This window comes from Pezoporus flaviventris, unplaced genomic scaffold, assembly GCF_033815535.1.
Source record: "Pezoporus flaviventris isolate CSIRO_AGI_PZ_B2104156 unplaced genomic scaffold, CSIRO_AGI_Pfla_v1 ptg000176l, whole genome shotgun sequence".
Lineage (NCBI taxonomy): Eukaryota > Metazoa > Chordata > Aves > Psittaciformes > Psittacidae > Pezoporus > Pezoporus flaviventris.
Genome location: NW_026892724.1, coordinates 1,473,832 through 1,497,289, shown reverse-complemented (window position 1 = coordinate 1,497,289; position 23,458 = coordinate 1,473,832). Strand labels below are relative to the sequence as shown.

The 23,458-nt window shown below is 54.8% G+C and overlaps 4 protein-coding genes across 6 annotated transcripts in view; 2 read left to right on the top strand and 2 right to left on the bottom strand.

The window, feature by feature from the left end:
* Nucleotides 1-23,458, top strand: part of HMGCL (3-hydroxy-3-methylglutaryl-CoA lyase) — a 74,401-nt gene that overhangs the window by 16,480 nt on the left and 34,463 nt on the right. The gene's annotated exons all lie outside the window — the stretch shown is intronic.
* Nucleotides 206-2,338, bottom strand: PITHD1 (PITH domain containing 1). 2 transcript variants are annotated; one of them, XM_061480390.1, is made up of 6 exons: nucleotides 2,144-2,338; nucleotides 2,011-2,054; nucleotides 1,828-1,905; nucleotides 1,069-1,173; nucleotides 557-665; nucleotides 206-335 (listed from the first exon to the last, which is right to left on the bottom strand). In XM_061480390.1, exons 1-6 carry the CDS (start codon nucleotides 2,330-2,332, stop codon nucleotides 234-236), a joined length of 627 nt encoding a protein of 208 aa, XP_061336374.1. In that variant the 5' UTR covers nucleotides 2,333-2,338; the 3' UTR covers nucleotides 206-233. The 2 variants fall into 2 exon arrangements, with proteins under 2 accessions (XP_061336374.1, XP_061296865.1); XM_061440881.1 differs by lacking the exon at nucleotides 1,069-1,173.
* On the bottom strand, nucleotides 2,531-16,346 carry ELOA (elongin A). Of its 2 annotated transcripts, none has more exons than XM_061480359.1 (11): nucleotides 16,181-16,346; nucleotides 12,336-12,392; nucleotides 11,067-11,185; nucleotides 9,033-10,245; nucleotides 7,958-8,072; nucleotides 7,438-7,593; nucleotides 6,929-7,026; nucleotides 6,484-6,664; nucleotides 5,847-5,958; nucleotides 5,439-5,590; nucleotides 2,531-4,958 (listed from the first exon to the last, which is right to left on the bottom strand). In XM_061480359.1, exons 1-11 carry the CDS (start codon nucleotides 16,250-16,252, stop codon nucleotides 4,897-4,899), a joined length of 2,337 nt encoding a protein of 778 aa, XP_061336343.1. In that variant the 5' UTR covers nucleotides 16,253-16,346; the 3' UTR covers nucleotides 2,531-4,896. The 2 variants fall into 2 exon arrangements, with proteins under 2 accessions (XP_061336343.1, XP_061336344.1); XM_061480360.1 differs by having other exon boundaries at nucleotides 7,438-7,590.
* LOC133283418 (kelch-like protein 31) lies at nucleotides 16,917-22,922 on the top strand. The gene is made up of 3 exons (XM_061480143.1): nucleotides 16,917-16,961; nucleotides 19,140-20,351; nucleotides 21,338-22,922. The coding sequence occupies exons 2-3, from the start codon at nucleotides 19,162-19,164 to the stop codon at nucleotides 22,068-22,070; spliced, it is 1,923 nt and encodes a 640-aa protein (XP_061336127.1). The 5' UTR covers nucleotides 16,917-16,961; nucleotides 19,140-19,161; the 3' UTR covers nucleotides 22,071-22,922.

The following is a 23,458-nucleotide window of genomic DNA, read 5'->3' as shown; positions in this document are numbered from 1 at the left end:
CCCCCCCCCCCCGCACACACACAGGCTGGGACCCGGCTCCGCGCACGGTTTATTCAGTCAGAGAAGCACCGGAACCAAAGCGGAGCGAACGGCCGGGAGCCGCAGCCTCCGCCTGCACCGGCACCACGCACCCTCGGCCCCAGGCACGGCGCTGATCCCACACTGCGGGATGCAGGAGGGGTGGGTCCGGCCCAGCCGTTGTCTCTGCACCGGGGAGGCTCCCGGCGGCGCCGTCAGGAGATGAAGTGAGTCTGGGGGGTGAACTGCTCCAACTGGTGATCCGCGGGGTTTGCCGAGGCTTCGTAGTTGCAGATGGTGACTTCGTGGCGATGAGCCTGCGTTAACGTTAACCGTGTCAGGCCAAAGGAGGGCAGAATTCAAGTCCCTTCTAAAACACCCGGCTGGCCAGCGCTGAGCTGGGTCCTGCCATGCACCGGCCATCACAGCCCCCCCCCCCCCCCCCACTTCGTCCTCACCACCACAGCCCAGCTTCGGCTGTAATTTAAAGCTAGTTTTACGCTCTTAGCAGCGTTGTTCAACCTCTGCTCTTGCTCACCTCCATCCACTCTCCTTTCAGGCCTATGTAAAAGATCTTCGTTGTCTCTGCTCCGAAGTTCTTCGGGAAGTGGATGGAGAGGTGGTGAACATTGGAGAAACGGGCAATTCTGAAAGAAAACGCTGAAACTGGAGCTGTGTGGGCAGGATCCTGTGGTGCCAGCACCTCCCTGCACTGCGGCACCAAGGCACCGAGTGCGCCTCAGGCCTAGGAGCATGGACCCCAGGGTGCAGGAGCAGCTCCCCTCATGCGGCAGGGAATGGGGTGGCGAGGAGCTGGCACAGAGCCCGGGAGCAGGGACACAACTGGGATGATTCCACATCCCGAGGAGTCCTGACAGGACAGGCACGCTGCTGCTGCCTCTCACTTGACAAGGACAGGATGGCAGATTCCACTGTGAGCAGCGCTGGGATGCAAGGGAAGGATCTGCCCCCATCTAACACGTCCCTAAAGCCTGGTGGTGCACCCATGGGCCAGAGATAACATTCCCCCCGCCGAGCCCAGTGTCGTACTTGGTGGGATACTCCAGCTCGCCTGCCGGGTCCCGGTTCAAGCTGAACGTTTGCTCTGGTTCCCTGGCTGCGTCATCAAAGGACATGTGAGGAATGTTCCTGAAGCTGGGAAGAGAGGAAGGAAACCCAGGAAGTTATTAACATGCACGTCAGCCAACTGCCTTCCTCCCCATCCATTAGCACTACCTGGATTCTTCTCAATAATAAGAAACTGGATTTGCTTTGTCTTCTACGGGGGAAAATACCAACGCCACCACAAAGCATCATTCCAGAATACCCAACACCCTGAAGAAACAACAGGGAAGAGCGAGGAAAAAAGCTGGGGGGATGCAGATCTCAGCACGCTGGGGTACACAGAGCAACCAAGACACATGGAGACCAAAGGAAACCAGGACAACTGCCCCAGTAGAAAGCTGTAATTACAGCTACAGCCAGTGTTGGCACTTCTGCTCAGGAACCTCCATGCACAAGGTGATCCCTGCCAGTGCTTCACATCCATGTCTGTGGAGCACAGAGGACACTGTTGGCTTGATAAAGGCGTATTTCCACCCCCCACAAGCAGGAGCTGCAGAGCACTCAGTACTCTCGTTTCTACTGAGAAAGGGACAGTATTAATAAGGATTTTTGTCCCTTCGAGAGCCAGGCCCCGGGGCTCAGCACAGCCTGGTCCCCCCGCACTGCACACACTCACTGCTTTCATTAGCTACGAGGTGATCAGCTCAGTTGAGGCTAAGCAAAGCTCAGGCTGGTTTCACTCACAGCCTCATCTCTGCTGGGTGGCTCCCGTCGTCCTCTCCCATCACAATCACTCCTTTTAATTTCACGGTGCCCGTAAACCTGCCGGGAGAGGCGGAAGCGCCCGTTCCATCTCTGCTCCCCTCGGATCGGCCCCGCTTACGACGCTGCCGGCCGAGGGACGCGCAGCGCGGGGAGGGCACTTACGGGACGTTGAACAGCAGCTCCTCGTCATCGTCGCTCTCCACGAACTGCAAGGAGAGAGGAGCGGGTCAGGCCCGGCCCGCGGGGGCAAGAACGGGTCCCAGGGCCGCTCCTTCCCTCCTCGGTGCAGCCCCACCTTGGCTCGGTCGCCGCGCTCCTCCCAAGCTCTGAAGACGAGGGCACCGCTGCCCTCGCGGCGCTCGTTGAGGCACTGCAGGCGCTGCCGGTCGATGCGCAGGTAGAGCCCCCAGGCCGCGCCGCGCTCCCCGCCGCCCGCCGCCGCCTCCTCCCCGCAGCAGCGGCAGCGGCCGGGCCCGTGCGCCATCACCGCACCGCGAGCACCGCGCCTGCGCCGAGCTCCGCACAGCGCCGCCCAGCGGCCGGGAGGTGCTCGGTCCCGGTAAACCGGGTTAGGGGAAGCGGCGCGGCAGGACCCGCCTCTGGCTGCAACCGGGAGCAGCACCCTCCCGCGGGCACCGGTACCTAACACCGCTCAGAGACAGAAGAGAACAAGCAGGCAGGGTCCAGTGTTTGGCTTTTATTGAGACATGATTTTCGGCTTTTCATATAACTTATCTAATTAAAATATTCATCTTAGTTACCACAAAAAAAAGGGAACATAGAAAAGTGTATGTACACAGTTAGGGACCAAAATACAAATGCAAGTCAAAGTCACCCCGCTCCTGCCCGCGGCGTGGCGAAGGGGGAAGAGGCAGCTCTGCTCCGGTCCTTCGTATGCGTGTGTGTGTGTGTGGAGCACATGGGAATTGCACAAGTAACACCCCGGGCACCTACCTCAGTTCTGGCCCCCTCCCTGCCATCCAGCCAAGCTGCAACACAGAGACACAGGCAGCAAAGCCCAGGGTTGAGAGGGAAGGGGCATCACCCTGTACCAGCAATGCTTTGGGCAGTATCACATCCGAGTGGCTCCTGTAGTGTTCATCAAGGGGCAGTTTAGCAATGCCCACCTCCTCTGCTCAAGGCTCCCTTAGGGTCTGGCCATGACACCAGACTCCACTTCCCTCCCCCTCTGCCCCTAACCCAAAGTACAGAGGAGAAATAAACGGTAGCACAACGGTCAGCAGAAGATAATATATTGTTATCTAATTAAAAATACAGCAAAATTAAATACAGCAAAAATGCAAGAGTAAGGAGCCATTATTTTACAGCACAACACACACTGAAATGCTGCACGGGAACGTTAAAGCATCTGGGACTGTAACCAACTTACAGCACGTGAGAGTCTGAGAACATTTTTCCAAGACCTTCAAAATAAGGAAAGGAAAGCCCAAACAAAGAGGCAAGTGTGCAGAATGGGTTTAAAGAAAGACAAAAAAGGAGGAAAGCAAACACAGGATCCAACAGAAACCAGAAGCATACAGGGATTTTTCTAGAGCCCTATGGGGAGCACAGCAAGGTGCCCCAGTCAGTGCACAGACAACTCCACTGGTTCAGCATTTGGCAGCCACACAAAGCCAGCAGCAACAGCATCCACCATCGACACCTTTTCCACCTCGACAGCACAATCCCAGGGCAGCAAATATGGCTTGGACCAGGAGAACCTCTCCCCTTTCTGACTCAGTCGGATCTCTGAGCCCTGACAGTGCTGCCGCCTGCCCCTGCACCACCTGGGTCTGCCCAGCTCCATCCCCTGCTCACACCACCTCTGGTGAGGTCATTTTTGTAACCCAAAAGTGGAAGCATTCACCACAATCAGGCTCAACGGCCCACACCCAGGGGCCACAGAGCTCCAGCCCCTCAGACACCAGGTACAACCCCTTCCTCAACTCCTGCTACCACTCATACACACGTTAAACACAAACCGCGTTCCGTTATTCACTTCCCTCCAACACTATGCAAGTGGGTTTAGGTTCCAAGACTAAAACCCTTGCTTTTTCCAAAGTGGGGGCAGACATACAGGGAATAGCCAGGATTTAAAATGGAAATAAATCCTTCCCAATTGCACACAGGAAACGTGATAAAAATATTCCTTCTTCCTACTAAAAGAGGCAAATTGATGCCTTCATTGATCTTTAAAAACTGCTTCCAATTCCAGAGGCCAAGTCCCCTGTAACCTTCTCAATTAAAAGGAGTAAAAATAAAGGAAAAAGACGTTAAAATCTGACTTGGTGCACAGGAAGATTTCTCCCCAAGCCCTTTGTAGTTTTATTCCCAGCAGAAGACAACAGCAGCAGCAGAGGAAAAAGTCCCCAGTGGCTCTTGGCATCCCTGCACAACAATGTAAGCATCCGGACAAGATCTACAGTAACAGCAGAGAGAAGGTCAAGAGCAAAGATTAAGAGACACAAGCAGAGAGCAAAGCCTCAGGACTTGACACACTTGCCAAAAGAGCAGTGAGCAGATGGGTGCTGCCTGTCCCAGGGAGCCCAGGAGGTGCCAGATCACAAGGAAGGACACCCAGTGTCCACTCGGCCAGATGGAGCCACAGAGAGGCTGACCCTCGCACTGCATCAGGAGGGGGAAGACTCCTGGGAGCAACATAAATACCAGTGGGAGAGGGGGCAAAATATTAATTAAAACCATTTTATAATTTATGAAGAGGTTAAATAGTAAATAGTCTCTGATCTTCCACTCTCAGCAGGTGCCAAGACTTCACATTTTCTTGTGTCGGGAGGTTTTGTACACCCTCCTTTTGACGGACAACAAAGCCAGAAACAGGATGTTAAGGGCAGGTGGAAAAGAGGGGGCTTGACACTGAGAAAGGGACCAGAATAGAAGATAAAATACTGTGCTGTTGTCTTGTGCAGATCAAAGCTTCTCCCAGCAGCTGCAGCCTCCAAAGAGTTCAAGGAAAAGGGCTGTGAGTACCTTCTCCCCCTTCAGTGCCACTCCCCACCAGAGGGCAAGTCCCAGATCTGCACTGCAAGCTTATCTCCGAGAGAACCTGTTTTTGAAAGCTTTGATAGTCTTTGCCATCATGGGTGCAATTTCTGCAACAGAGGAAGGAAAAAAAAAAACAATCAAACAAGAAAAACCCACAGGAAAACAGCAGTCACAGGCTGGGAGAGCAGAGAGCAGTTCAAAGCTGCTTTCTGCATGGCAAGAAGAGAGAATTCCAGTTCAACTCTCCCTGCTTCCTTCCCAAAGGGAGCTGCACTACAGTGTCAGTGTTCCAAACAGCTGGACAGACACAGAGGGACAGCAGGAGGGACTAGGGAGGGTTTCTGCTGCACCGGTACCATCAGGGCAGGCTGATGCAGCCAGCACTGAGCAGGAAGGTGAATGAGATGATCCCCTGTGCAAGAAGTCTGAACAGACTTTATCGCCCTCTCCTTAGGGAGGGGAGAGAGGCCACCAGCAACAACCCTCCCACACAGCCTGGATTTCCCTACAGCAGAAGCAATAGATTTGTGTGTTTGTAAAGGAAGAGATCAAGGAGACCACAGGGTTGTTGTGCAGTTTGTACTTACTCTTCACTGGTGGTTTCTTGGGGTCGTAGGAGGAGAAGGTGCTACCTGAAGATGGGACAGAATGGGCACTGCTGGTGCTGGGCCCATCATAGGACTGCTCCTCACTCACACGAGTGTGGCTTTTGCTAGATGTGTACAGGACTGGTTTTATTCTGGAACAGAGATGGGGCAGGCATTTCAGAAAAGGACTCACTGTGGTTTGATGCAATTCTTCAGACACAAGCCGTGTTACCACATGGAACAAGCAGTGACCAGGATCTCCACAATTCCCAGCAAGGAAGAGGCTATTACAAGTTACAAGGACCTCCCAAACACACAGAATCCTTCCCTGCCAGGATGCATTGCTGCAGAGTGGGAGCTGCCAGCAAAAGAGGCCCTGAGCAGCAAGTGCTCCTGAGCAACACTCACTTTGTCTTCTCCGGCAGCAGAGGTCCTCCAGTTCCAAACTTCTCTTGTCTCCTTCGTACATCCCGAGGGGGCTTTGCTGCAGAGTTCACAAATGCCATTTTGGCCACTCTACCTGTAGGAGACCAGAGGGAAACACTGCTCAGACCCAACTTACTGTCTTACCACAGCAAACTCCAGCCTGCTCTCCCCAGTCCACCCATTTCAAAGCTCTGGCAATAGCCTCCTCCCTAAGGTCTGAACCTCTTGCTGTGACAACGCAGGCTGTGAGAAATCAGACTGATCATGTCAGCAGTTCTCACAATGATCACCAATGATCAAAGAGCAGGAATGCTTTCTCCCACCATGGTTTTCTTCAGCCCCAGCACTGAAGGAGTAGCCGCTCTAGAAGAGGAGGTGCCTCTGCAGCCCTGCACATTCTTGCTGTAGAGCATTCTCTGGTCTGCGTCACCACCTCGATGGATGAAATCGAGGGTCTGTGGCACCGTGGAGCAAAGGCCACCACGTAAGACCAGAGAGCCAAGCAACTCCTCTATTGGACTAGATCCACACCAGTCAGTCCCAAAGACCTTCCCCACACAAAGACACTGCCCAGGAGATGTCCCCAGCCCCCTTTCTGCTCCTTCAGCCCCCCCTTTACCTTTGGGTTTGTTGGCATGAGCGGAGCCGATGTTCCGCGCCAACATGAGCAGCCGCTGCTCCCGCGCGTCGTGCAGGCGCAGGTACATCTCCCGCCAGGACTCAAACTCCTCTGGCTTCTCGTTCTTGAAGTCTCGCAGACAGTGATTGTGCCACAGTTGATCCGTATCCTCGATGAGGACCTGAAGCAAACCCACCCGTGAGCTGGGATCCCTCCCGACACCTTCACTCCCCTCTCCCTCAGCGCCAGGTAGTGCCAAGTCACTGGAATGCCACAGAGGAGCCTGCTTGCAGCAAGAGATGGGCAGATGGCAAATCCAGGAGGTCAGGACAGCAAAAGCCACCTCTTGTTGAACAGAGCATTGTTCTTTACTGTTCTGCTATTGCAGATGAGGACAGAACCACTCCCGCGTGTCACCGTCACCTCCCCAGGCCAAGGCACTCACATGGTTACATTCCTCAATGCGGTACAGCTGCTCTGGGGTGCATCTCTCCAATACTGGCTCCAGCACCGAGAAAGGGACACCACCCACTTCATAGATTGCTAGAGAGAAGCAAGATGCACAATGTATTTACCCTCCTCCTTCCTTGCTGAGGAAAGGGTTTGACACCTTGAAATGCAGCGGAGGAAACTGCAGCGCTGCACGGAACTACGCAGTACGAGGGGAAGGAGAAAGGAATCATGAGTGCAACAGCACTAACAAGTCATCAGGGACCAGGAACTCCAAATGGCTCTGTTGGCCACTACTTCCAGTGCTTCAGCACTCCCCCAAGCACATGGACTGCTGCCTCCTGCAGCACCTGAGCTTTGAGACAGCTCTGTCCCACAGCAGTTAGGATGCCTTGTGACAGGGAGGGCTTCACATCAACTGCTGGGATATGTACAAACAAGTCACCAAGACTTCAGTGTGCCTGCGGGGCAACGTGAGCCACACAGATGAGGAAGTGTACTCACAGTCAATGTTGTTACTGAGGACTCTGATGCACTGCTGATACAGAGACATCATCTTGGGGAGGTAGGCAGTTTTAGAGCCTGAATACACTTGCATCTTTGAATTCAACCGGCGCCCTGTGAAACCCGCTTCACTCTCTTCAACCGGCGAGGACACTGCTGCAAAGGCAAAGACTTGGAGTAAGAAGGGAACAGGGAGAAGAGCTCACCCTTATGAATGGCACAGCAGACACAAACTGGGAGTCACCCAGAAGCAACCTAAAGGGCTAAGGCTTCTCCAAGAGACCTGCCAACTAGTTTCAGGAAAGGCAACCCCAAAGCCCAAGCCGCAAGAAGGGTCAGCAAAGGATCTTCCCAATGGAAGAGCACATGGGAAAACCACCACCTTTGGAAAGCTCTGGGCACCAGAGGCAAGACACCAGACCCCAGTAGGAAGACTTGAAGCCAGGTAGCAGCTGCTCCCACTCCCTCCCACAACTGATGGCTGCAGCCTGCTTCAAACCTCCTTTCCTGGCCAACATACCTTTCCTTTTGGTCTGGGAGCAGGTAATGGACTCGATTGAAGGAAGAGGGCGGTAATTGGCCTGGATTGGAGGCAGTGGGATCTCTGGTAACGTTGGTACCACATCTAAAAGTATCTGCAAGGAGAGGAGGTACATGCAAGTAAGCCAAGAGCACATGAGAATGTTACATCCTCCTGGTGTACAGACAGCACTGAGCTGCATTTGGGTTGTGTTTTGTATAAGCCACTCAACACTGCCTGCATCAGGAAACAGCCTCAGGGGGCCTGCACTTCTGCCACATCACTGTGGCTCCATGTAGGCAAAGCAGCCAAAATCTGGGACCTGAATCACTCAGCTCTCTCCAGTAAGAGCCATGAATATCTTTAACCTACTCGGCTCAGTGCTGAAGGCCTCTGGCAAGAACCTAAGTGAGATTCACAGTGCAAAGAACTAGAGAAAACACGGAAGAGAAGGCTGGCAGAAAGTTCCTTGATCTCAAACGCTCATTTACCTGTTCTGTCTCTTCTCATTCCCACCTCCTGCAAAAAGACTGCAGTGGTGGTAGAGAGAGGAACCTCATGAACTAAAAGAAACCTAGGCCTCTCACCTGAGGCACTTACTAGAATGAATGGCAAAATATTTAGCTAAAGTTATTATAGAATAGTTTGGGTTGGAAAGGACCTTAAGATCACCCAGTTCCAACCCCCCTGCCACGGGCAGGGACACCTCACACTAAACCAGGTCACCCAAGGCTCTGTCCAACCTGGCCTTGAACACCACCAGGGATGGAGCAATCACAACCTCCCTGGGCAACCCATTCCAGTGCCTCAGCACCCTCCCAGTGCAGAGCTTCTTCCTTATATCCAATCTAAACTTCCCCTGTTTGAGTTTGAACCTCCCCAGCATCCTTATTCTCTTTTACTCTCCCTTTTTGTATAAATGCATTTTGCCTATTGCTTTTCTCCCCTCCCTCTTCACCCACTTTTCCAGTGGAGTCCCACTCCAACAGCACACAGCAACGCCTGCAGGACCAGGAGCAGCTGCTCCCACCTCCTTTGTTCACTTTCAGATGCTTCAACGCCCTCCCAGCCTTACCCTCTTTGGTTTAGGAGACTCTGGTACTTTCTTCTCTGCTTTCTTCTCACTTGTTCGCTTGTGGCTTGGACTTTTCCGACTCGAGCTCGAGCTGTTGGTGCTGGCTTTGGATCCGTTCTGTTTGCTGTGCCCTCGGTCTTTCTCCCCAGCTGGTCCAGAAGGTTTGACCACTTTCTTCTTCTTCTTTTGGGGCTGGTCGTAGCTGAGGTACGACTCAAAGGACATCGTTGGTTGTTCAAACTCATCCTCCACTTCCCCCTCCCCAAAGCTGGAGGAGAAGCCCACAGACTTTCTGTCTGGGTCAGAGGCTTTGCGCTTCCCCTCTGCAGATTTTAAGCTCCCAGAAATCCCCTTCTCTTTAACCCTGTTTGAGGAGTCACTCTCAGCTTTTCGTTTCTCCCGCTCAGAGTTCGAGGGCTCCAAGCTCAACTTGGGCTTTTCCAATTTGCCTTTCTCAGAGTCCCGATGTTTCTGCTTCTTAACGTGGTTGTCCAAAGCCTCCCCTGCGTGCGGCACCATGGGCAGCTTCTCCTTTCTGGAAGCACCACTCTCTCGGTTCTTCTCCTTCTTGCTGCCATCTGACATCCTCTGCTTCTCCTTGCTGCCCCATGCCACGGGGGCCTCTTGGAGCTGCTCTTTCAAAGAGGTTTTGTGCAATCGTTCTGGGCTGAAGGCAGAGCTCCTGTCCTCCTCTCTGCCATCAAGTCGCTGCTTCTTGTGAGACTTATGATCTTTGCTTCGACTCACATTCCCTTTGTCATGGAACTCACCAGGGTTCCTTTCCCGGCCCCCCTGCAGCTTCTCCTGAAAGCTGTGGCCTTTACTGGCTTTCCGATGAAATACTGTTGGTTCTTCCTGCTCCTCAGAGGCATAAGGGTCTGTGTACATGTCCTGAGGGCTCTCACTTGGCTCAGGTGACCCAGCCTGTCCACAGTCCGAATACTCCTGATCTGAAGAGAGCACTGGGGAAGATCTGCCCCAACCCTTCCCCTCGTGGCCGCTATAGCTGTAAGTCTCATGGACTCTCTCAGGCCTAGGATACCTTTTGGACTTCTTTTCCCTATGATCTGGGCTATAAGACTGGCTGCAGGATGGCTGGAAGGGTTCTGAATACTCCTGGTCAGGTTCCTCATCCTCTCTGAGGGAGGGCTCCTGATGTCTTTTGCTTGAACTGCTCCTCTCATAGTCACGGTCTTCAGAATCTACGTTATTTCTAAAGGGATAAGAAAACAAAATAGATTAAACCATCAAAAAACAAGAAGAACCACTTCCCATGGACTATGCGGAGGGGAACCTGTCTCACCAAAGACTCCAGGTGTATTTGACAGTTTTGAGGCAAGAAAAAGCATGAATTCTCTCAGGCACAGCAGCATTCAGGGATTTAGGAACTGCATTTCTAGTGCAGGAATTCGTTGGTTAGGACTGAGACTTCACCGTACACTGGGAAGCAGAGACGGACGCATACAGAGACTCCTCCATGCCTGCACACTCCTGGCTGCATGGTGCCTGTCCAGCATGCAGGGATACCGCAGCCCTTGAAATGATCAGGAAAACCTGATAACCCTAACCCTCTCACTGCTGAGTTGCACACAGCTTGGTTACTGCAGCATGCTTGCTGGCATCAACCTGCACTTTCCATAGGATGCTCGCACATCAAAGCCATGCAAAGCAAGCTGCTTTCTTCCCTTGGGCCTACAACGTCCTCTCTTGAGCACTGTAAAATGGGAAGCGAGCAGATTGCATCTCTTGCTTCATTAAGGGCATTTCCCTGCCATCTACTGTTAATCTCTTCATCAAACTGCAAGTTCTTGAAAATCAGCCCCTTCTTTCTCGGCAAACTGCAGTGTCAGCAGCCCAAAGGGCTGCGGCTACCAGAGGCAGGAAGTTAATGCCAAAACCAGGCAAAACCCCACGCAGGGTTAGCACATTTCTGTTACCAGTTTTCTCAGAGCCTCCACTGTGTTTCCTTGGCCAGAAAAGTTTATGATCTCCACTGCAAGAACACAACGAAGCCAAGTGAAGAGGGTCACGTACCTGTCTGCCTCCTGGGACACCGGCACCAGCTTCTTCCACCTGGCTACAAGGTTCTTGGCAAAGTCTCCCACCAACTCATGTTTCCGTAAGCTGTTCACGGTCTTCCCAACACCTGTCTCCTTCATGAGAGAGCCAAGATGAGAATTCATTAGCAAACAGTCAGCATTCCCACCTCTGCTAAACTCCAAGTGACTAAAGTTAACCCGCTACCCAGTGCTGTAGGTAGAAGTAAACCTTCTTGATCAAAGGGCAAGGATATCACATACACTGTGTTTTCAGGAGATATCTTAGAATAGTTTGGGTTGGAAAGGACCTTAAGATCGTCCAGTTCCAACCCCCCTGCCATGGGCAGGGACACTTCACACTAAACCATGGCACCCAAGGCTCTGTCCAACCTGGCCTTGAACACTGCCAGGGATGGATAATTCACAGCTTCCCTGGGCAACCCATTCCAGTGCCTCACCACCCTCACAGTAAAGAACTTCTTCCTTATATTCAGTCTAAGCTTCCCCTGTTTCAGTTTTAACCCGTTACCCCTTCTCCTATCCCTACAGTCCCTAATGAAGAGTCCATCCCCAGCATCCCTATAGCCCCCCTTCAGATATTGGAAACTGCTCTGAGGTCTCCATGCAGCTTCTCTTCTCCAGGCTGAACAGCCCCAACTCTCTCAGCCTATCTCCATACAGGAGGTGCTCCAGCCCCTGAACATCCTCATGGCCTCCTCTGGACTTGTTTCAACAGTTCCATGTCCAGAACTGCACACAATGCTGCCGGTGAGGTCTCATGAGAACAGAGTAAAGGGGCATGATCACCTCCTTTGACCTGCTGGCCACGCTCCTTTTGATGCGGCCCAGGATACGGACATCATTTATTAGCATTCAGTAAATAAAAGACAACTTAACTTTACCCTTGTCAAGCACTAATGAATTGTGTTAATAAGCCAAGCTAGTATTTACCATGGCCACTGGTAAGTCTGAAGACAGAAGTCACTAATAATTCTGAGGATTACGGTTTCCTAACTCCATACTGATTCAGTTACTGCTAGGATCCACCCCGACTCTCACGTCTCAGTCAAGCATTAAGCTTCGGGAAGAGCTGAGGATGACAAACTATCCCCTGTGGCTTTACACTTGCTCTGATTCTCTGTGCCTGGATTCTAGAACCTCAGCCGTGCCTGTGACATTGTGCTGTCACAGGTGGCCATGGCAAACAGTTATCCCTGTGCCTTGACAGACACGATGGAAGCCCGAGAGATTTCACAGCTCTTACCACAAGAATGTCAACCGTGATGGGCAGCTCAGACAGCCTCTTCAGACTTTTCAGCAGCTGTAGAGACAAGGAGGAAAGCGTTCACACTTGTCATCCTGAACCACACAGCACCACCAGAAAGGAAGAGAACCCAGCACCGCGTGAGAGCTTGTCAGAAAGATCCAAGTGGCAGACAGCTGCTCTCACTCCAAATCGAGCTCCCGAGAGCTGAACATGAGGGGCAACAGTAAAGGAATTCTCATCTCTTTGCCTACGAGGGCCCATCTTAAAGTGTCTTACAACACACTGTTAGTGCTTTCCTCACACAGGACTTTCAGCAGCTTTGGCTTAAAGCATCAGGAAGACACCCACAGCTCTTGCACAGTAAGTGGAAGGACTTGGAAGCTTGTGACTGTCAGAAGGTGGTGCTGAGAATGACATTCCTTGTTGAGAGGGGCAGGGGGGAAACGTCCTTCCTAAAGTTTCACAAACTGGCCACTGGGGAAGGCAGACTGCTAGGTGCAGGTGAAGGGGATGCACTGGTACCTCTGCCACCCGGGAGGTTTGGGGCATCACTTCACTGATGTTTTAGCTGCACATCTGACCACACTGCTGCTCCTCGTGTTGTTTCCCACAGCTCAGCTCTAGCCCCAGACCAGCCCCATCAGCATTATTACAGCCCCTATACAGCCCAGGCTTTGTTCAGCACTGCTGTGCTGTATCCCATACAAAGGGCTGTCCCTGATCCAGAAGATCTTCTCTCTAAAGCACTCTGCTCATGCTCAAATTAGCACCGTTGACCTAAGCTATTCCAAGCACCTCCTCTTGCACCGTGCAAGGATCAGAGAGGTTTAGAGCTTGCCTTCCTTTTGAAGGAAGGAAGTTTTCTTAGCCGACTTGAAGGGTCAATTACTTTCAGAGAGCAAATAACTCCTCGAGACAGAGATAAGGGCTCATGCAGCTGAAGCAGAACCACAGGATGGTTTCTGTTCACCAGCAACCACTCCATTATACTTAGGACTTAATTACCATGACCAAAGGTTTAGGTTTTCGTGTTTGTTTTAGAAGAGCAAGACGGTGACACCACCAGTAACCATGTTCCAGCACCTGGGAGCTGATGGGGGTGCAGCAGCTCTTGCTGTGCTCTAACCTGGGTGTTCAAGCCCTCTGTCCCTGCAGCTTGGGGTAGCACAGAGACTCCCCCCTTTTAGCTATTAGTTAAAAGCTATTTAAGGATTCACAGGATCTGAGGCAGGTAATGTGCCCCACCGCCTGCCTCAACTGATGAGGGAAAACTCCTTATGGTATCCTTAAAGCCTCCCAATTATTTTCTAGCTACACTCCACCTTAGCATCTTCCACAGCTCTTTTTGCTCTTTAGTCATTTGCTGCCTTCAGGGCCGAATTCCAAACAGAAAAGCACTGTTCTCAACGGGGCTCATCTCTGGATCTCATATAGGAAGTGTGCTTTGAGACCAGGGGACTACACACGTGATCCACACCACATCTCATGGGGAACTGGCTCATTCCAGTTCCCACCGCAGGCAGAAGTTGGAAACACCCCCCCCATCTTAACAAAACCAGAAAGCAAGAGCTGATGTTCCGAGAGGCCACACGCTGCCTACGTGTCCCTTCAGCAGGCTTTGACACCTGCACGCCCATGAGGGATGCTCACGCAATCCGAGCTCTTCAGACTTCCCAACCAAGCAATAAAACCCTCCAAACGATGCCATCAGGAAACGGGGCATTTCTGTTACCTGCGTCATGGGCAACGCGCTTATCTGGCAATCTGAGCTCTCCAAACCTGTGCTCCTTGATGCCGTCCAAGCGGCACGTGGCTGGGGAACACCCCAGGAAGGCCACGTCTGGGAGCTGTGTTCATAGAGCACAGCAAAACCTCTCCTGGCTGGCAGCCTCTGTGGAGCACAAGTCCGTGCACAGGAGATGCGCCAAGGGAGGCAGCTCCAATGCAGTGAGGGGGGAGAACTTGAGTTAATCTGTATTTCCTATGGGAGCAAGCCGGTGGTGTACATCCCACAGGACCCAGCCAAGCAGACCCCAGCCTGGCAGCTCAGCTCAGAACTAACCCAGATCCTATGAGAAAAGGGGGGCAGGCAGAAGACAGAACACACACAGCCTGGGTCCTGCCACATGAAATACAGATGAGACAGCTCTTCTCAAACAGCCCAGTGCAGGGCAGAGTTTTGACCCCCCCACAAGACACAAGCCATAAAAACTCACTGTGTGGCATTACTGATAAAAGAACTCCAAAGGACAAGACAAGAAAACCAAAGACTGGAAACAGTGCAACGTGTGGGTAGCACCCGGAGGTGCTGTGGACCTGTCCTGCTCACAGGTAAAGCTGTATCTGCTACAGAACGGCTGAGGAACCTGTTGCTTTCCAACTCAGGAAGGTACTCAGATGATGCACAACCTGTAGGGACAATGCAATGGCAACTAGATTCAAGGCTAGAATCACTTACAAGGATACAGCTGGAAAGGTACTACCCATAGAAGGAGTACGGTTCTTTCTGCTGGGGAAGGAAACGGTCATTACCCTGCTAACAGCAGCCTGAAAATGCTCAGCACCTCTCCCTCCCTTTGCAAAACTTCCTAGGATCAACAGAGAAACGACAGCACCATAGGGTTACTGGAGAAAGAGTCAGCCTGTGCAAATAGCACCCAGAGCCTTGCAGTGCCCGAGCAGCACAGGCAGGCAGTTACCGCCTGAGCTGACGCAAGCGTCAGGAAACAGGAGCAGCGATTCTCTGTGCACAACGCGCTGAGCCAATATTTGAAGTCCTGCACGTGCCTTGAGCACCACAGAGCCCAAACCCCCCTGGAACCGAGTCCTCAGCAGCCCCTCAGCTCCCTGCCAGTTAAACCCTGCTCTGGTCTTGGCTGAGAGAGTGAGAAAAGGAACCTGAGCCTCTCATTGCTTCACTCCTGGCACGGCTGGAGCTGGGTATGGGGGACTCTGTTTCAAGGGGCTGGCAACTGAGCAGCTCAGTGTCCATCCTCCCAACCGAGCCCTGTGCCTCGGTTGAAGTCAGCCGAGCGCAGAGCGGCTCCACGGCCCCATCTGCCTTCTCTTGCGCCTGAACTGAGTGAAACACGCACCGGACACCTGGAAACCGTCACACCAGATGCTCCTCCCTGCACGTAGGAGAGCAGGGATGGCAGCACGTGCTGGGCCCGCACCTGAGCTCCAGCACGGCTCCGGATCGCAGCCGCAGAACGAGGCAGCTCAACCCAGGGCTCTGCGAGAGCTCCTGCCAACCACAGCCCCGTGTCACCGCACGGGCCGGAGCACACTGCAGCCGCTCCAAGACAGCCGCTGCGGGCAACAGGTTCTGGCAGCGGACACGTTCCCTCGCGGAGACGGGCGAGGGGCAGCGAGCAGCCACCCCCAGCCCAGCGCAGGGACCGGGGCAGAGTCAGCGCTGATGACCCCGGCCATCAAAGCAGCCCTGCCACTGCCCCGGGCCTCCCGTCCCCCCGTGTGGGCACCGCGGCTCCGGAGCACGAACACGTCCCCAAGGCAAGGCCTCCCTCCCGCTGCCCGCCTGCCCCCGGGCCCCCCGCCTGTCGCCGCGGGCCTCCAGCGTGGCAGGCAGGGCCTGCGCGGCCCGTCCCGGGGTGGGGGGGATCCCACTCGGGACAGCCCCGAGCTCTGTCCCGCAGGCACAGCCGCCCGCCTCCCCCGCGGCCCCGGCCGGCCAGGACACTCCGGAGCGGAGCAGAGCAGAGCAGGCCCCGCTCCCCGTGCCCCCCCACGGGACGGCCCGGACCCTGCCGACCCCCAGCCCCGCCGCGCCGGCCCTGCCGCGGAAGGGGAAGCCCGGCCGCGCCGCCGCCCCCCGTCACCTTCTTGGGCTCGGAGCTGCCCGCCAGCCGCGACTGCAGCTTGCCCACAACTTCCAGCACCGACGCCGCCATTTTTATTGCTGGCGAGGCCGCGGCGGCGGAAGCGGCTTCACCGCCCGTTGCCCGCACAGCATCTGCCCGCCGTTGCCGCCATCTTGGCTAAGGGCAGGAAGCGGAAGCGGCGCAGCGCAGCTCTGGCCCGGTGGCGGCCATGACGGGTGAGGGCAGAGCTCTGCGGGTGCCATGTTGGGGCCTGGCAGCGGCGGAGGCGCAGCGCCATCTTGAGTGCGGGCCGGGCGCTGCTGAGGAGCCGCTCCGCCATGGTCAGGACAGCGCAGGAGCCGCTCCATGCCCGGTCTTTTTGCCTCCCGAAGGCACATGGCTCCACCACGGCGGCTGGAGTAAGTGGGAAGGAGGAGTTTAGATTCGTTCATGGCCAAAGGCTGCGTTGGTCCAGGCCTGGGGCTCCTCACATCATCCCTGCTGAGCCCCTCAGCAGTGGAGCCGGGCCTTTGGCTGCCCCGCTGTGCCCTTGGCAGCGCCCAGGTAACCCTGCCCCACTGCTGCCGCTGGCTGCGGCCATGCCCTTGGCTGGGGCAGCGCTACCTGAGCCCAGCCCGTGCCGTGGCCGGGGGAAGCTGTCCTGTCCTCACCTCACCCCAAAGCCCGCTGTAGCCGCAGAGGTGATAAGAGCAGGCAGCTGGCGGGGAGAGCGGGGCAAGGTAGAGGGGCCCTGCGCTGCCCACAGCTTCCCCTTGGACTCACCGGGCTTAACGGCAAGGTAAGGAGCAGCCGCAGGCGGCAGGACCCGCAGGGCTTGTGTGGGACACGGGAATGGAAGGAATGGGCATTGGGAGAGCGGCTTCCTAACACGGGGCTGGCAGCAGAAGAGGGCCCAGAGCTGCAGCGTTCAGCCCCTGCCTGAACCCATGGCTGGGGGCCGGGGCAGGTGAAGGAGAGGAGCTCTGTTTGGTGGGGTACTGAAGGAAATGAGCCCCTTGGAACCCGCTGAGACTGCGGCATCCTGCTGTGCCGTGCGCTCAGGACTGTGCTGTGGGGCTGAGATCAGCAGCACTGAAAGGATGTGAGGACAACGACTGTCTCTTAAGGGAGGTTAAAACAGCCAGAAAGAAGCAGTCTTCTTTCTGTCTGGGGCCTCCTTAAAACTATTGCAGCTCCCCGGATTAATCCAGCAGCCAGGATTAAGCTGTAGGAAAAATACCCCTTTCAGGTGGTATTGCAGCCAGAAGCAGGCACAATGTCCTGTCTTAAGTGCAGGTAGGAAAGGTCGCTCTGCCCTCCCGCAGCCACCCGCTGGAATAGCACAAGCACGTGTTCCCTATGGGAGCTGGTCAAAGGTGTCCAAAGGGACAGGCAGGAAGCCATGGACATCACTGAACCCAGAGCGTCTCATGGCTCCACTGTGCTTGTGTGGGATGCAGTTAGAAGGCCTCTATTGCATCCCAGAACAACTTCCCCCTTGTCTCCTGAATGGGGTGGACAGGGGATGGAGAAACCAGCTGCATCGCTGGGCTCCCCTGGAGGAGTTAAGAAGGCTTTTGGGGATGGGACAAGTCCTGCTTCCCTTTGAGTTTGTTGGGCAGCAGGGATGCTCTGGCAGTGCTGCACGGCAGGACACAGGTCTGAGGGATCTGGGGAGAAGACTTGGAGAAACATTGGAATTTCCTGGGAAATTCTACTATTTCACCTGTATTTCGGTTGAAAAGCTGAACCTGTGAATTTTCCTGGGGAACGGATAGTCTGAACAAAAGGTGTGGTTGGGAACACCCCAGTGCTGGTGCTGGGATAGGGTCAATCCCGGTTCCTGTTCCCAGCCTGGAGCTGCGTGTCAGAAGCCGTTCCATATTCAAACACACACAGAACAGGATTTGCGCCCGAGTTCCAGAGGGCCTGACGCCCGCTCCAGGATGTGACACTGTGACAGATGAGCTCTCCACGCTGTAAAGTGGGGCATCCCTGTGGAACACCGCAATGCCAGGGATGGCTCAAGTGCCTGGGGCTTTGCTCCTGAGTCCCCTTGGCTCCCTGCTCCCTGCAGCAGGGCCAGCCCCGCTGCTCCCCCTTGGGCTCAGCCTGGAATCCTCTTTCCCAGCAGGGACTTGGACCAAACTTTTCCCTTCTCCGTATTTTCCTGCTCAAGTCCCATCATTCCCCCCTTGCCCTGTGCTAAATGCGAGCCGATGACTCAGTTCTGAGCAACCTGATCTTGATGGCCAAGGGCAACAAACAGTCCCCAGACATGTGAGCACAGTAACAGCTATTTCTGGCCGGCAGATCCCTTCCCTCATACATTGGCTGCTCTGAGCTCCCTCAAGTCCCTGCCAAGTTTCAGACTGGAACTGGGGAACATTCAAAACCTGCATTATTGTTGCTTGTTTTTCTTCCCCCCCTTCACTTGCACCCTGACCCCAACGAGCCCAAGCGGTCGGCCGGATGCCTCGCCATGCCTAAGGGGCTGTGGGGGACACGAACCCCCTTTTCCTGCCGTGCTGGGGTTCATCTCAGCTTGTTGCTGTGTAGGAACCTCTATCAGAGCCGCTGGGACTTGATTCAGCCCCATCTGACGTGGGCTTGAGTCAGCAGAAACACACCCTGTGATCTCTGGCTCGCTCTGTCTGGAGTCTGTGTCAGCCCAGCCAGCAGAGCAAGCATGGCTCTGCACCCCAGGAACCAGTGGTGCTCCCCGGTTCCACCCAAAATCCCACTCCTCTCTTATCACAGTGCTAGGGCTGGTCGAGAGTCCAGAATCCCCTCTTGCAGTCATGGCCCTCGATGCCTTTCACACAGGGCTTGGGAGGCAGTTTCCATCCTTCCTTTGGGCTGACCCAAAGAGTGTTGAGTCAGTGGGAGGTTTCCCTTTGTTTCACTGAATGTCGTAAAGAGCAGCAGGATGCCTGCACCCCTGCTCCAGGGCTCCTCACCTCTCCTTTCTCCCCAGGTCCCATTCTGGTTCTATCAAGATGGCACCCAAAAAGAAACCCCCCAAGAAGCCCAAGGTGGATAAAGAGGCTGCATCCACCCCCCCGGTGCCGGTGGAAGATGCTTTGCTGGATGTCCAACACCTCAATCACTTGAACAGTCTGTACGACAGCGGCTCCAACGGCTTCCACTGCACAGCCACGGAGGTCGAAGCCCCCGAGCACGGAGCCAGCCTTCTGGAGGGGATGAACCAGATGCGCCAGAAGCTTTTCCTCTGCGACCTCACCATCGCCACCAAAGCAAAGTCCTTCGAGGTGCATAAACTCGTCCTGGCTTCCTGCAGCGAGTACTTCCACCGCCTGCTGCGGAGGGACCCTCAGCTGCACCGCGTGGAGCTCCACGACGTGTCCCCGCTGGGCCTCGCCACCACCATCACCTATGCCTACACAGGCAAGCTGAGCCTCTCACTCTACACCATCGGCAGCACCATCGCCGCAGCCACCCGGCTGCAGGTCCCGGCGCTGCTCAAGATGTGCAGCGACTTCCTCATGCGGGAGCTGGCTGTGGAGAACTGCGTCTACATCGCCAACATCTCCGCCACCTTCGGCCTCAGCCAGGTGGGAGATGCCACACGGGAATTCATCCGGGAAAACTTCCTGGAGTTCTCCAAGACCGACCAGTTCATGAAGCTCCCCTTCGATCAGATCAATGAGCTGCTGATGGACGATGGCCTGCAGATACCCAGCGAGGTTGCTGCCTTCCAGATTGCTGTCAAGTGGCTGGAGTTTGACCCGAAACGGGTCCGGTATGCTGCTGACCTCCTGAGCAACATTCGCTTTGGCACAATGTCTGCTCCAGACTTGGTCAACCATGTGCAGCCTGTGCCACGCATGATGCAAGATCCACAGTGCCACAAGCTCCTTGTCGATGCTATGAATTATCACCTGCTCCCCCACCAGCAGAACAGCCTTCAGTCTCGGAGAACCAGGATACGGGGAGGCCAGAGGGTGCTTGTCACAGTTGGGGGTCGTCCAGCGTTGACTGAGAAGGCTCTGAGCAGGGAGATCAGCTACCGGGATGCAGAGGGAAACTGGCATAAGCTGACAGAGATGCCAGCAAAGAGTTTTAACCAGTGTGTGGTGGTGATGGATGGATTCATCTACGTTGCGGGTGGGGAAGACCAGAACGATGCCAGGAACCAGGCCAAGCATGCTGTGAGCAGCCTGAGCAGGTAAGACAGGCCCCATGTGGCCGTGCAGGGGGTTCAATCTAGAGCCAGCCTTGACCTGCTCTCTGGTTTGCCTGGGTTCATTTTAAGGTCGAATTACTGCCTGTAAGATTCCTATTGCCCTTCAGGCTTTCTTGTCTTCACCTCCATGTCTCTCTTCACCATTTAAATGACAAGGTTTGTTTCCTAAATCCCCACTGGATCCCCAAGGGATTACTAAAAGAAAAAAGGAGTAACCATGGCAACCTGACATGCAGTATTTGGTTTGCAACATAAACCTGACCTCCCCAGTGGCTCTGCCCGGGGCTTGGCTCAGCCACCTGAGACTCCACACACAATGTCAGTGTCAGCACTGCTCGAGGCCAGCCCTGTGTGGCCACTGATCACCCCACTGCAGATAGGAGCTGTCATGGGCTCTTTCTCCTGCACCAAGGGAGGCTGAAGGGACCCACTGACTTCCTGTTTCTGGCCAGTAGAAGCTCATCCCCCTTCTCCAGCCTGGCCTTAGTCCTTGTGGCATTGCTCTGAGGACCTGGCAGCTCCAGTTCCCTGTCTCATGGGCACAGAGGAGCTGGCTTCTTGTCATGTGCTTGGCTTTGGCTTGGCACGGTGGGCAGGAAAGGCTTGTCCCTAGGTCCTCTTCTACGCACCAAGACCCAATAGAGGGGGCTGTGATAGTACTTGGGGCACCTCAGATCTATAGCGCTCTCCATTTCCAAGCCAGGTTTAGAGCTGTGGTGGAAGGAGCACTGCTGGGCCGCCCCTAGAGTTACAGCAGCAATGCCAGCAGTCACAGGCAGGATCTAGTCCTGTGCAGTGCTGTCATCTCCATCTGCACTGCCTGTCAGGAGGGGTTTTTACTGCTGGAGAAGCAGAGAGGTTCTTCAGAGCACAAACTGCCTCCCCCAAAGGCAGATGTCTGGCAGGCCCCACCTCTCCCTGTGGCTTTGATGCCAGTCCTGGGCAGACAGATCTCCCTTGGTCCCCAGGTACGACCCTCGCTTCAACACATGGCTGCACCTGGCCAGCATGCAGCACAGGAGGTCACACTTCAGCCTCAGCGCCTGCGATGGGCTCCTCTACGCTGTGGGAGGGCGCAACGCCGAGGGCCCTTTGGCATCCGTGGAGTGCTACATCCCCACCACCAACAGCTGGCAGAGCAAGGCGAGCCTGGAGACACCGCGCTGCTGCCACGCTACCACGCTCATCGACGGCAAGCTCCTGCTCACTGGTGGCTACATCAGCCATGCCTATTCCCGAACCGTGCTCTGTTACCATCCCAGCACCGACTCCTGGAGGGAGCAGGCAATGCTCAGCACCCCCCGGGGCTGGCACTGCGCGGCCACTGTGGCCGACCGAGCCTACGTACTGGGTGGGAGCCAGGTGGGTCCCCAGGGCGAGCGGGTGGACGTGATGCCTGTGGAGTGCTACAGCCCAGTCACGGGGCAGTGGAGTTCCATGGCACCGCTGCCCACGGGGGTCAGCACGGCCGGGGTGGCTCTGCTGGAGGGGTGCTTGTGCCTGGTGGGGGGCTGGAACGAGAGCGGGAAGAGGTATCAGAAGTGTGTTCAGTGCTACAACCCCGACCTCAATGAGTGGGCTGAGGACAAGGACCTCCCTGAGGCCACTGTGGGTGTCTCATGCTGCACCATCACCCTCCCACGCGCCCTGAGCTCCAGGTCTCGGGCCAGCTCTGTGGGCTCAGCAGCAGCCAGCACGTAAAAAGTCCCGGGTGCCACGTGGCTTATGCCAGCAGCTAGGGAAGGCGACAGAGCTCAGAGGAGTGGGGTAGCTGGATGGGGAGGCACAGTGATGGCTGGAGTCACTGCAAAGCCTCAGACACTCTTGTTCCACCACGGCAAGTTTGGAACACTCTAGAAGACCATCTTCTGAGCTACCTGCATCCCCATCCCACAGCTGAGGCAGGGATTACTCAAGCAAGGCTGCTGAGCATCAGGGCAAACACTCTTGGTTTTGTTCCGGTCTTTGCACAACACAGTGGAATAATATCCAGGAAGCCAATGCGCTGCTGAAGGGAACCCCAATGTGCCATGAAGATGTCAAGACAAAAGCTTCAGCAAAGCAGGCTGCTTTTCACTGCTCACCACAGTGCTCATGCAGGAACTGATCTTCCCCTGAGAATTCACAATCTAAGAGTTCACCTCAAGCATGGAGCTACACCACAGCAGAACATCATTCCCATTCAAATTCCACTTCCCTTCGTGTGTTTCAGCATGCACAGCACACACTGCCCTGTGTATCCTGGAGTGGGCTCCATCCTGAGCAGTGCTGGCAAACTTCCCTGCTTTACAACTGCAAATAGGCTTGAGAAAGGAAGGGTCTGGTCCTTGAGGGAACACTGCACAGTGACTGGGGCAGCGTGTGCAGACTAGCATAGAAGTGAGTTTGCCCCTTAATTTTTTTACTGTAGCTTTTTATTGTAAGGTGCAGGAGAAAACCAAGCACAAGAGGCAGAAGTAAAAGGGTGTTCCTGAACCCCACTTGTGTGACCTACCCTGTCCTGCAGGGAATCTTCTCTTTAAACAATAAAGACCATTCCTTTGCAGGGGAGAACTGTCTGGCTGGGTAATTACAGCAGTGTTAAGTTCACACGTGAAGCATTTTAACAAAGAAGCTAATCTCTTCGGGATTTTAATTGCTTCTGGATTTCTAGCACTCATTAAGAGCACCATGATCTGTGGGGCAGAAACAACTCCACCAGCTGCAGGTACAGGCACTTGGGTCTCACACCACCCAAGACAGCAGCTTGGCTCCAGGGTTCTGCTGGCTCATCCCAGCTGTCCCTCCAGGGCACAGGGTTTGAATCCCAGTTTAGAGACACCACGGGCCTCAACTCATCCCCTCAGCCCCTTGCATAAAGAGCCCTCAACCACACTTTAGCTTTATAGCTCTGCTTTACAAGAGTGTACATGTGCCATTTCCTTGGGAAGCCAAATAGTTCCAGAGCAGCCAAGTTTCTCCCACTGACTTGACTCCCTCATTCACTAGGAGCCCTCAACACTGCAGCGTGGTCTGTTGAGGACCAGACCCAGCACTGACTGCCCTCCCCTCCGATGTTCAACCCTCCAAAACTCCCACTCAACAACTCC

What these genes read in the sequence shown, in the direction of transcription:
- ELOA (XM_061480359.1), bottom strand. Translation starts at nt 16,252, where the DNA reads ATGGCGGCGTCGGTGCTGGAAGTTGTGGGCAAGCTGCAGTCGCGGCTG. An exon ending in GCAGCTCCGAGCCCAAGAAG is followed by an intron (nt 12,393 to 16,180) that starts GTGACGGGGGGC and finishes TTGTCTCTACAG; the next exon opens with CTGCTGAAAAGTCTGAAGAG. An exon ending in AGTCTCCTAAACCAAAGAGG is followed by an intron (nt 8,073 to 9,032) that starts GTAAGGCTGGGA and finishes CTCTCCTTGCAG; the next exon opens with ATACTTTTAGATGTGGTACC.
- PITHD1 (XM_061480390.1), bottom strand. Translation starts at nt 2,332, where the DNA reads ATGGCGCACGGGCCCGGCCGCTGCCGCTGCTGCGGGGAGGAGGCGGCG. An exon ending in AGCGCGGCGACCGAGCCAAG is followed by an intron (nt 2,055 to 2,143) that starts GTGGGGCTGCAC and finishes CTCTCCTTGCAG; the next exon opens with TTCGTGGAGAGCGACGATGA. An exon ending in GAGCTGCTGTTCAACGTCCC is followed by an intron (nt 1,906 to 2,010) that starts GTAAGTGCCCTC and finishes CTCTCCCGGCAG; the next exon opens with GTTTACGGGCACCGTGAAAT.
- LOC133283418 (XM_061480143.1), top strand. Translation starts at nt 19,162, where the DNA reads ATGGCACCCAAAAAGAAACCCCCCAAGAAGCCCAAGGTGGATAAAGAG. An exon ending in GCTGTGAGCAGCCTGAGCAG is followed by an intron (nt 20,352 to 21,337) that starts GTAAGACAGGCC and finishes CTTGGTCCCCAG; the next exon opens with GTACGACCCTCGCTTCAACA.